General features: G+C 57.9%; 1 protein-coding gene across 1 annotated transcript; it reads right to left on the reverse strand.

The window, feature by feature from the left end:
• Window positions 1-3,276: 3,276 nt before the first annotated feature.
• SLC39A4 (solute carrier family 39 (zinc transporter), member 4) lies at window positions 3,277-7,382 on the reverse strand. Its single transcript, XM_012648096.1, has 12 exons — window positions 7,233-7,382; window positions 6,423-6,698; window positions 5,733-5,928; window positions 5,465-5,610; window positions 5,211-5,382; window positions 4,717-4,889; window positions 4,416-4,565; window positions 4,222-4,341; window positions 4,027-4,081; window positions 3,755-3,907; window positions 3,495-3,682; window positions 3,277-3,405 (listed from the first exon to the last, which is right to left on the reverse strand). Exons 1-12 carry the CDS (start codon window positions 7,380-7,382, stop codon window positions 3,277-3,279), a joined length of 1,908 nt encoding a protein of 635 aa, XP_012503550.1.
• Window positions 7,383-11,079: the final 3,697 nt, after the last annotated feature.

Genomic DNA, 11,079 nt, shown 5'->3' on the forward strand with positions numbered 1-11,079 from the left:
CGGGATGGCCTTGCGGCTCCGCTCCCGCAGGACGCCCACCGCCTGAAAGCCCAGCGTGCGCCCAGTCCAGGGGACCTTAGAGTCCAGGGGACCAGGCACGGGCCTGGGACTTAGAAAGGGAATCATAAGAAATAAAACAAGAAAGCATAGTCATAACCAGCCAGTGGCGCAGGTCTGTAGTCCCGGCTATTCCGCAGGCCGGAGGATCACAAGCCCAGGAGTTCAAGATCAGCCTGGCTAATGTAGTGAGACGCCTATCTCGAAAAAATATGTATATACATAGTTACACTCAAGAAAACGGCTTGGAAATATGTGCTTGTGTCACATCCAAATCTGCCCACTCACTGAGCAGTGGACAAGTGAACCACTTGGATACTCAGGCAGCTGTGCTAACCTTGAGCCACACCCAACCGTTTTAAAAGTCTTAAGATAAACTGTCTCCCAGGACACACGGACACAGCTCTGGCTCCTGCATCACAGGGCATCTGTTTTGATTAAATAAGGCAGTGTCCACAGAACCCTCAGAGGAACCTGGCGCTCAGCAAATATCCTTACAAATGAATGAGAACCCATCTGTGGGGGAGGGATGGTCAGCATGGAAAGAGCCAGAGACAACGGAGGAGCAGAGTCCTAGGGAGGGCAGCAGCAGGAAGGATGCGGCCCAAGGTCTTACCCTGTCTGTCAGAGAGAAGAAAGAATGTGGGCAGAGGGGCTCAAGATGAAGGCAGAGGCAGCCTTTCCTGTCAGCCTCTTCAATAGGAGGTGAAGTGAGGCTGTCAGTAGAGGTGAGGGCTTGGAGGCATTGGGGAAGGCTGTGACGGACTGACCAATGGACTGAGGCACATAGAAATGGGCATCTGGATGGCCATAGCTGGTGGAGGGGCCTGGGGCCACCAGCACAAGCCCCCACAAGTTCAGGGCTCTCTGCTCCACCATTCATAGGCCCTTGCCCTCCAAAAGCCAGCTGAGTTCTCCCTTGGCCCCTGTAGCATGGGCCCCATGGCTAGTGGACACTGCTGTCCAGACCACACTCCTGATGTTCCCTGGGGGGCAGGCACTGTGCTGGGAGCTGGCGGTTTTCTATGCCTTCCTCCCCCTGCCCCTGCCCCATGCTCCTGGCCTTCTCTGGGGTTGGTGAAGGTTCTTGAAGAATCAGTGTCATTTGGGAGTTGGCTGGGGCATATGGCTTTCCCATGCCCCACCAGTCTGGGGACCTGTGTCAGGCCAAGAAGTTCTCAAACATGGCCCTTCCTGTCCAATTTGCCTTAGATCTCTGCAGGCAGTGCCTACCTCCTTCCAGCACAGGCAGGCCTGGGGAGCATGACACGAGGTAGACCTCTGCTGTTCTGCTCAGGTGCCTGTGGTATTGAGTGAATGGCAGACTCGATCTGATGCCCCCTGGGGTCCTGACCCCTTTTATTCTTTCCTCCGACCTCCTTTCTGCTACTTAGAGAGTGCATGTGATGGCTAGAGCTCTAGCAGCCATTTTGGACCTTGGGGTATTATGGATTGAATTGTGTCCACCTAAAAGATATATTGACACCCTAACACCTAGAACTTCAGAATGTGACTTTCAGATGAGGTCATACTGGGTTAATGGGTGCAAAAATATAGTTAGATAGTGAGATAGCATTAACAATATTTGATAGCACAACAAAGTGACTATAAGCAACAGTGAGTTAGGGGCCAGGTGAAGTGGCTCACACCTGTAATCCTAGCACTCTGGGAAGCCGAGGCGGGAGGATTTCTTGAACTCACGAGTGCAAGACCAGCCTGAACAAGAGTGAGACTCCATCTCTACTAAAAAAAAAAAATAGAAAAAAATTAGCTGGACAACTAAAAAAATAAAAAAATTTTGCCAGGCGTGGTGGTGCATGCCTGTAGTCCCAGCTACTCAGGAGGTTGAGGCAGGAGGATTGCTTGACCCCAGGAGTTTGAGACCAGCCTGAACAAGAGTGAGACTCCATCTCTACTTAAAAAAAAAAATAGAAAAAAATTAGCTGGACAACTAAAAAAATAAAAAAATTTTGCCAGGCGTGGTGGTGCATGCCTGTAGTCCCAGCTACTCAGGAGGTTGAGGCAGGAGGATTGCTTGACCCCAGGAGTTTGAGGTTGTAGTGAGCTAGGCTGATGCCATGGCACTCTAGCCTGGACCACAGAGCGAGACTCTGTCTCAAAAAAAAGGAAGTTAGGGTATACCTTAAAATAACTAAAAGAGTAAAATTAGAATGTTTCTAACACAAAGAAATAATAAATGCCTGAGGGGATGGATACCCTAATTATCCTGATTAGATTAATTCACATTGTAGGCCTGTATCAAAACATCACATGTACCCTATAAAGACATACAACTATCACGTACCCATAATAATGAAAATGAAAAAATGGGGGAAAAAAGAGGAAGTCATATTGGAGTAGGGTGGCTAGTAATCCAATATGAGTGGTGTCCTTATAAGAAGAGAAGAGAGACACACCTGATAGACCTGAAAGCAGGTCATGTGAAGACGGAGGCAGAGATTGGAGTTATGTTGCCACAGGCCAAGGAACACCTGTGGCCACCAGAAGCCAGGAAAGGCTCATGGCACAGGCTCTTCCCTGGAGACTTCAAAGGGAGCACAGCCCTGCTCACACCTTGGTTTCAAGCTTCTAGCCTCCGGACTGTGAGAGAATAAATTTCTGGTCTTAAGGCACTCAGTTTGTGGTAGGCTGTGTTGTGGCACCCCTAGAGACTACAAGGGAACTCTGAGAATTAATGTCTCTGCCAAGGAGTGTGGGCCCCTGACTGTGGCCTGTACACACTCCGACCTGACAGTCTCCAAGCTTGTTTTCCACAAGAAAGAGAAATAAGTCCTAGTCTGTGTAAGCACAGTTGGTTATTTTGTTTTTTCTGCTCTGAGTAAACAAGTTTGATTACTGATTGGGGACAGGGTCCCACCTGCTACCCACACACCCTGGAGAATTTCTCTGGCCCCATTCCCCAGGCAGGGTCCTGGCAGCACAGGGGAGGTCCCTGAGGGCAGCCATCTTGGCTGCCCTCAGGGCCAGGCACGCTGCGGGAAGGAGGTAATGCCCTTCTCGGTGGCCTTTCTCAGCAGAGAGCATGGTTGGGCTGCAAGGACAAGAGCATCTTTATTGGAGTTGGATCTGAGGACTCCCAAAGGCCTGGGGCTCTCTGGTTACTGGGTTGTAGGTCTGGGTGTGCTGGGCGGGTCTAGGGGCTGAGATAGGCCCAGGGCCGGCAGTCAGCGTCCAAGGCCGGAGACTGGGCCAGCGATATCAGAAGGTGATGTTGTCCTCGTACAGCGACAGCAGCAGCAGGACGGCCCAGCCACCCAGCAGGCCCACGTTGTGCAGCAGAAAGAGGAGCCAGGGCCGCCGGTCCCTCACGTTCAGCATGGCCGGGAGCTGAGGGGCAGGAGGGCACCGGGTCAGCGCCCAGGTCAGCGCCCAGCTCAGCTCCCCACCCAGGGCAGCCCCCGCTCTGCCGCCCTGACCATGTCGCAGAGCGCCACGTAGAGGAAGAGGCCGATGGCTACCGCCAGGATCCAGGCCTCGCTCTCCTCGCCGACTCCGACTGCGAGCGCCACGTAGAGGCCGGCGAAGGCCGTGAGCGCGGAGGCCCCGTTCAGCAGCAGCGCTCGGCGCACGGACAGGCCCGCGTGCAGCAGGGCCGCGAAGTCCCCTGGGGGCGGAGCCGCGTCAATAGCTCCGCCCCCCAGGCCACCCAGGACCCGCCCGGCCCCGCCCCGCTCACCCAGCTCGTGCGGGACTTCGTGGCAGAACACCGCCAGCGAGGTGGCCAGCCCGGTCTTCCAGGAGGACGTGAAGGCGGCGCCCACCGCCAGCCCGTCGGCGAAGTTGTGTACGGCGTCGCCCAGTGTGATCAGATAGGGCAGCAGCCTCAGCTCTGCGGGCGCAGCGACAGTGGGTCCGCGTGGGCCAGGTCCCTCCGCGTCCCCGGGCCCTGCCCGCGCCCCGCCCGACCGCGGGCCCCCCAGCCCTTCCTCGGCCTCCCTCAGGGCTCACCTGGGCTCAGTCTCCGGGGCTCCGGGTTCAGCAGCTCTGGGCTCTCCTCCTCCACCTGGGAGGAACGGTGATGAGCTCTTGCCAGGAGGTGGGGGGGCGGTGCACAGGCCTCCGGGGGGGCGAGGAGGGGAGGCGTGGGAAGAGGTCCTGGTGGAGGGGCTCTGCGTGGGATGGGGGCATCGGGCGCCTACTCACCAGATCTGCGCGGGAGCCCTCGTGAGGCTGCTTGGGCTGCCTGAGCTCGCTGGGCGCCAGCTGCAGGGGCACTCCGTGGCTGTGGCCGCCGTGGCTGCAGGGCCCATTCTTCTCCGGGTCCTGTGGGGATAGATGGTCAGGACCTGCCAACTCTCACCCCACCCACCAAATGGGTCCAATCCGACGAGCCTGACCTCTGGGTCCCTGGGCAGCAGGAGGTTGAAGAGGTTCTCAAACAGGAAGAAAGCGTAGAGACCCGCAAGCACGGCCAGGAGGCGCCAGGTGGGCTGTGGGCTGAGGTCCTCCCCGCTGTGCTCCCCACTGTGCGTGTGCAGCCCCAGCACCTAGACAGCAGGAGGCACGGGGCTGGGGGCCTTAGGGCCCCCTGCCCCCCAGAGGAGGGGAGAGGGGTTGGGCATGGAAAAGGGTCCCAAAGAGGGCATGCCCTGGGAGTCCTGGGGTAGGGAATGGGGGGTTCTGGCAGGTGAGGCAGACCTTGGGTGTCAGGTGCAGGAGGGCATCACCAGTGAGAGCACCCACCGCCATACTGAGAAAGGTCTGCATGACATAGTGGGTGACCCCACTGCAGCCAGCACATGTCAGCAGCAGGAGGCCAAAAACCGCAGCAAGGCAGATGAGCAGCGTGGCCAGGGAGCCATACAGATACTCTGGGGGCAGGGGGAGCACCGTGAGAGCCCCCTTCCCAATGTTGCCCCAGCCCCTGCTTCCTAGGGGTGCCCAAGTGGTGCCCAGGAATGAGAAGGAGCTCACCAGGGCTTCAGGTGGTCAGTGTGTGCCAGGCCTCTGCTCATGCTGACCTTCCTGACTCCCAGGTCCCCACCTTTTCCTGTGCCGCCTCCTCTTTCTACCTGCAGGCCCTCCTGCCCAGCTCTCTCCAGCCCTCCCTCATTCTCAGTGGCTCCCTCCTCCCCTGTGCTGCCCCTCCCCCCACTAGCTGCCATCCCCACAACTATGGGGTGGGCACTCACTCTCTGCCTGGCTGAGCTGATCCTGGATGGGGAGGCTGGTCTGGGGGCTGCAGGCCCCACTCAGCTGCTGCTGGAGCAGGGCAGGGCTCAGTTGGACCCAGGCCTCAGGGGACACCCCAGCCTGCTCCGACAGCCCATACACAGCCATCACGTCCCTTGCACTGAGACACACCTGAGGGTGGCAGGACAGGGTCAGGGCCTGAGGGACTATGGGGCCCCATCTCAGCCGAGACCCTGGCCCACAGGCTGCTCACCGTGTCCCACATGCTGGAGCTGTTGTCAGGGGTGGCATGGGGCACAGGATCCTGGTGGTTGGTCCCCCTGCCCAGATGACTGTGGTCACTGTGGTCACCCTGGGACTCTCTGCCCACCCCCAGGTGCTGCATCAAATCTTCCAGCTCTGGCAGGGAGGACAGAGTCAGTGCACAATGTTTTTGTGGGCTTTAGCCCTGCCCCCACCCCCAACATGGAAGCTGGAGGGCTTAGGGCACTCCCCCCTGTGTGTTCCAGCCCAGGCCTCACCAGCTAGTGTGATGTTGGGGCCTTCGCCACTGTGCTGCCGGAACACAAAGTCCACAAAGTATTGGGGGCTTGGCAGGGCATGAAGGCAGGACCCACTTCTGACATGGTCCAGCAGGACAGCTAGGACCTGCCCTGGGCTGCCAGGAGCCCCTGCCCATGCTGCCTCCTCCAGCAGCTGCGGAATGTCTACACAGGTCTAGGGGAGGAGACAGGCTTCAGCTGCTGCCCCCAGTGTGACCTGGCCTACAGCTCTGCCATCTCCCACTGACCCCAGGATCTGCCTCCACCAGCCTCCTCAGAGCGCTTCTGGACTTGGTACCACCTCTTCCAGCTCAGCTAAGACCTGGGCTCTGCCTCAGCCCCTCCCTGGGGCCACAGCCCATCCCTGCCCTGGCCCAGCTGGTCCAGGCTCCTACCCTGCCCTCTGGACTCCTCTCTGGGCCCCAGAGCCATCTTGGCCCCTATCCCCTGGGAGGGCCCCTCCCTGGGCTCCTGCAGTTCCTGCCCTGCTCAGTGGTGAACACCTATTTGTGGATCCCAGCCCACTCCAGCCTCCTGACTGTAGCCCCAGGTCCCCAGAAGGCTCTGCAGGGGAAAGTTCTACCCAGTGCAGCCAGACCCAGCCCCCTGACCAAACGGCTCCCCTCCCTGACCCTCGAGCCAACTGGCCTGGGTCCTCACCTCCTCCACAGTGGCCCGACTAGCAGTCTGGGCCTGGATCCTCTGGAGCAGCTGGCTCAGGCCTGGGGTCAGGGCCTCGGGGCTCTCGAGCACAGCCAGGAGACGGTCTGCATGAGAGGCCCAGCGGCCAGCCCGGATGTCCTCGCAAGTGCCCTCTGGGTTGCTGAGGTAGAGGACAGCGGCGGCGCTGAGGCGAGCGATGTAGCTGGATGTTAGGACCGGCCCTGGGGGGAAACCTGGCTCCTCAAGGCTGCCCAGGGCCAGGGCATCCTCTACAGACAGGCACTGTGGACAGAGACAGGTGGGCAGGGCAGGGCTGGGCCCACCAGGCAGGAAGAGGCAGGCCCAGGCTGAGCCGTGTGCAGGGAACTGCTGCTTGTTCCAAGAGGCCACCTCTATACTCCTCTCCCTCTTGCATCCAATGCCCCTGCACCATCCCCTCTCATGCGCCCACACCCTGCCCTCCTATGTACCCCACTAGAGGGGTACACACAGAGGGGTCCACGGCAAGAGTCTCCCATCCCTGTATGGTTTCTTCCTGGAGCCACTGCCAATTTGACAGCCTTGGGGTCACCAGGGGGTGGGGAGGTGGTCCAGGTGTCCTGGGGGGAAGTGGAGCTGTGTGTCCCTGGAAAGGGCAGGCCTGCCTGAGCCCTGAGCAGAGGCCGGTGGGCTCTGGCCTGCTGGCAGGGCCAGGGTGCTCTGCCACCAGCCTTGGCCCGCCTCCTGGAGTTTGCCCAGGCCCTTTGCTGCCGACTGGCAGGGTGGAGCAGGCGGGAAGGGGCTGGGGCTAGGGGGCCCGTCGGGTGGGGCCCTTACCTTTCCACACGGCCCGTCAGCACAGTGCACACGGGCCGCCAGCGTATTTAACAGGCCACCCAGTCCCTTGAGATCCAGAGTGCCCTGGCCTGAGGTGAGCAGGCTCCACAGACGGCCAGGCTGGGCTGCTGTCGCCGTCACCACCAGCATGGTCAGCAGCAGCCGTGGCTTGAACTGCGCCAGAATTGCCATGCTCAGGCCCCAAAGGGCTCCGTGTTGCTGTGGGGAGGCCGTGTGAGTCTGGGCCGGCTGAGGGCCGCTCAGGTGGCCTGGGGCCAGACGGGGCTGGGCTCGACCTGCCCGCCCCAGCAGGAGGACCTCTCCCAGGTATTTCCTGCAGGGCTCTGTGATTGGCTGCTAGAGGTGCCCGGGTTAACCATTCCAGCGGCAGATCCTTCCTGACTGCGTGGAGCCATTGCCTGCGGGAGGGCGAGGGCTGGGCCCCTATCTCCTTCCCCTGATGAGTGGCCTAGGCCCCTGCTCCGTTACCTGCCACCCACTCTGTTCCCCTTCTCTCCTGTGACCCTCTCTCTGGGGACCTGGGGCAGAGGTGCAAGGATGCCGCCCCAGCCACACATGGCCATCTCGGCCCACACTCTGCCCCTTCCCCGCTGCCTCCCGGGGCTGGGGACCGAGTGCTCTCTCCTCCTGGGTCCTGGCCTGTGTTCTCTCTGGGGACTGACAGGCTGGAGTCTGAGGGAACCAAAAGGCGTGTGCTGAGTCATGCTCCCTCCTCGGCCCACCAGGGAAAATCCCCAGGAAACGGCCAAAGCTCTAGCACAGACAAACAGGAAGGGAACCAGAAGACTAGGACCTTGGTCCTGGCCACCACCTGGCCCGGGGCTCTTGGGGTCAGGAAGAGGTTGAGGCAGGATCCTGAACTCTGAGCCCAGCAAGGGTTGGGGAGGCTGTGGTTCCCGGCCCTATCCCTCCCTGCTGGCTCCCACTCTGACCTTTGAACTCTAAGCCTTATCTCTACCTAGATGGCAGTCTGGGGGAAGGGGCAGACCCCAGAGAGCCAACACCCCACCCAGGAGACTGGAGGCTGAGTGTGGGTGCCCCCTCCTGCCAGGTTCAGCCAACCTGACCCATGGGGTGTGGTTAGGGTGGGGGAACTGGGAGCCTGAGGACTCTGCCCCTCTGTCTTGCCATGGATAGGGTGAGCCTGGGCAGGGAGGGCATCAGGCCTGGGGTTAGGTGCTCCTCCCATCTGTCTCACCTGTGTGCTAGTGCTGGGTAGGGTTATGCCCTCCTGGCTGGGGACACCTGCAGTGTGGCACCCACTTGCAGGCCCTAAGGTGGAGCTGGGGCAGGGAGGGGACAGGGGGAGCTCACCTGGGGGTGCAAATGATCCTTGGGCCCCTGGGACAATGACGAAGACAGTTCTGAAGACGCAGTGGGATCAAGCTGGCTTTTTCCCTCTCCCATGGCCCCGGGACCAGGCCAGACACCTCCACCCTTGGCCCCTGGCCATCCACTACTCCAGGGCTGTTAGCTTCTGGGCTGAGGTCTTGACCTAGGCATGGATGTTGCAGCCCTCCCATGTCTCTGGGCCCGGGGTTAGACTTGCCTGAGCCCTGGAAGGTATGTACATGGCTGGCCTCCAGTGGACCTCAGTGCTGGGCCACTGCACTCCCCCCACTCCTGGACCCACACTTCTCCCAGCTGATGCCCTCCTTTCTAGCTGCTGAGAGCATCGCCAGCTTCTTAAATGTCTGCCTGTCTGGCAGCCTGGTGCCAGCTCCCCTGGTGCAGCCAGTCCCCTGTACCATACCCTCCTCTGCATCCCAGCCCCCACTGAAACATCTTTTGTCACCCAGCAAGCTCACTGCAATTGCTCCTATCCTAAAAAGATCACATTGAATAGCTTCAAAAAAAGGGCAAAAACATAAACCCGTGTTCACAGCAGCATTATTCACAATAGCTAAAAGTTGGAAGCAGCCCAAATATCCATTGATGGGTGAATGGATAAATAAATGTGGTCTCTCAGCCTTAAAAGGGAAGGAAAATTTGACAAATGCTACAACAGGGATGAACCTGGAGGACGTCATGCTGAGTGAGATAAGCCAGTCACAAAAGACAAACACAGGCATGGGTGCGGTGGCATGTGCCCATAGTCCCAGCAACTTGGGAGCTCGAGGCTGCACCCATGAGCGATGATTCAGCCACTGCACACCAGTCTGGGTGACAGTGTGAGACTCTGTCACTGGAAAAAAAAATACTGTATGATTCCATTTATATGAGATGCTTAGAGTAGTCAAATTCACAGAGACAGGAAGTAAATAGTGTGCCAAGCAGCCGAGGAGGAGGGAGGGGGAATTAGTGTTTAATGGATGCAGTTTGGGAATAAGGACAAGTTCTGGAGGTGGACAGTGCTGATGGTCGCACAACATTGTAAATGCAGTTAATGCCAATGAACTGTACACTTAAAAGTGGTTAAAATGGCAAATTTTATATTTCATCATAATAAAAAAATTAAAATAGATCAAAACCACCCTCCCTGGCCATCTGCCTCCCTCTGGCTCCTCTGGACACTATTCGTGAGGCCTCTGGCACTCCTGAAGTGCCCCCTCACCCACATGTGCTTGTCAAGGTCACCAAAAGCCCCACAGTCAGACCCCAGGAGTGCTCTTCTTGGTTTCACTCAGTCTACCCTGGACTCTGCCACCAGGGCCTCTTGGGGGCTCCTGCCCCATGTCCTCCCCTCCTTTGCTGATCTCCAGCCCCACCTCCCAGTGCTGTGCCTCTGATCCCACCTGTCCTCTGACCTCCTGCTAGAATTCCTGTTGTGCCCTGGAGACACCAAGCCTGCGGCCTCCACAACCTCCCCCTGAACCTCAGCCTCCCATGTCTACTCACCCACTTAACTCACCCATTTAACAGCTGCCCTTGACCACTTGAGGCAGCTCCAACTCAGCCTGTGCACACAGATCCCTGCCTGCCTCCTCCACATGCCCAAGCAGCCCACACACAATGGCATCTCCACCTTGGTTCTCAACATTTAAGACACCACATGCCTCATTCCATTGGTGCTAGATGCCATAAATATCAAGAAGTCCTGTTGGCCCAGCCATGTGGCCCTGCCGACTCACAACCCACCGACCCACTGACCCATGAATTGGCCTGGCTTTCGAGTGCACTGCTATGAAGAAAGTGGTTCAACAGCTGGCTGGAGGCCAGGCTCAACTGTGTTAAAAGTTTCCCAGCCATCTGCAGACTTGAAACAATTCTGTCTGCAGAATGCTCAACATGATCCTCTGCTGACTGGATACCGTTGAGTACAAATCCCTTCAGACCCCAGAAAGTCTGTTCCTTTTTGTAGTAAAATGAATCTTTCAAAGGTTTCCCAAACCACTTCTCATGAACCAGTGAATATTCGAAAAAGAGCTAAATTTGAAGCCTGTACAAAGCTTATCCTTATAACAAATGTGCCATACCATATAAACTTCTACTTTTGTCAGTACTTAACTACCTCTCTGAATTTTCATGAACGTCTGTTTCACAAGAGTAATTGTTTTATACATACTGGCAGCATACAATAAAATACTTATTAAAAAAAGAAACCCTGTTGTTCTTCCAGCCATTGAGAATATGCTACAGTTAAACTCCAGCATGCCCTTTATTCTGATGCCACAGTTGGTAAAATGTGAAATAATGCACCTCTTGGAGCCCACAGGTGTGGCTGTGCGGTTTGCTGCTGTCCCCTGGAGGACAGCCTCTGACAGCAGCAGGTGCAGCCCTCACTGCGCTTCAGGCATGGCCAGTCCCAGGGCTCCTGGGGGAGGGACTCAGGGCCCCCTCGGTGGCAGGCATGACAAACTCCCCCAACGAGTTATCTGCTGGGGCT

This window comes from Propithecus coquereli, unplaced genomic scaffold (assembly GCF_000956105.1).
Source record: "Propithecus coquereli isolate 6110/MARCELLA unplaced genomic scaffold, Pcoq_1.0 Scaffold28, whole genome shotgun sequence".
NCBI lineage: Eukaryota > Metazoa > Chordata > Mammalia > Primates > Indriidae > Propithecus > Propithecus coquereli.

What these genes read in the sequence shown, in the direction of transcription:
- SLC39A4 (XM_012648096.1), bottom strand. Translation starts at nt 7,382, where the DNA reads ATGCTGGTGGTGACGGCGACAGCAGCCCAGCCTGGCCGTCTGTGGAGC. An exon ending in AGACTGCTAGTCGGGCCACT is followed by an intron (nt 5,929 to 6,422) that starts GTGGAGGAGGTG and finishes CTCCTCCCCTAG; the next exon opens with ACCTGTGTAGACATTCCGCA. An exon ending in AGGGCTCCCGCGCAGATCTG is followed by an intron (nt 4,082 to 4,221) that starts GTGAGTAGGCGC and finishes CGTTCCTCCCAG; the next exon opens with GTGGAGGAGGAGAGCCCAGA.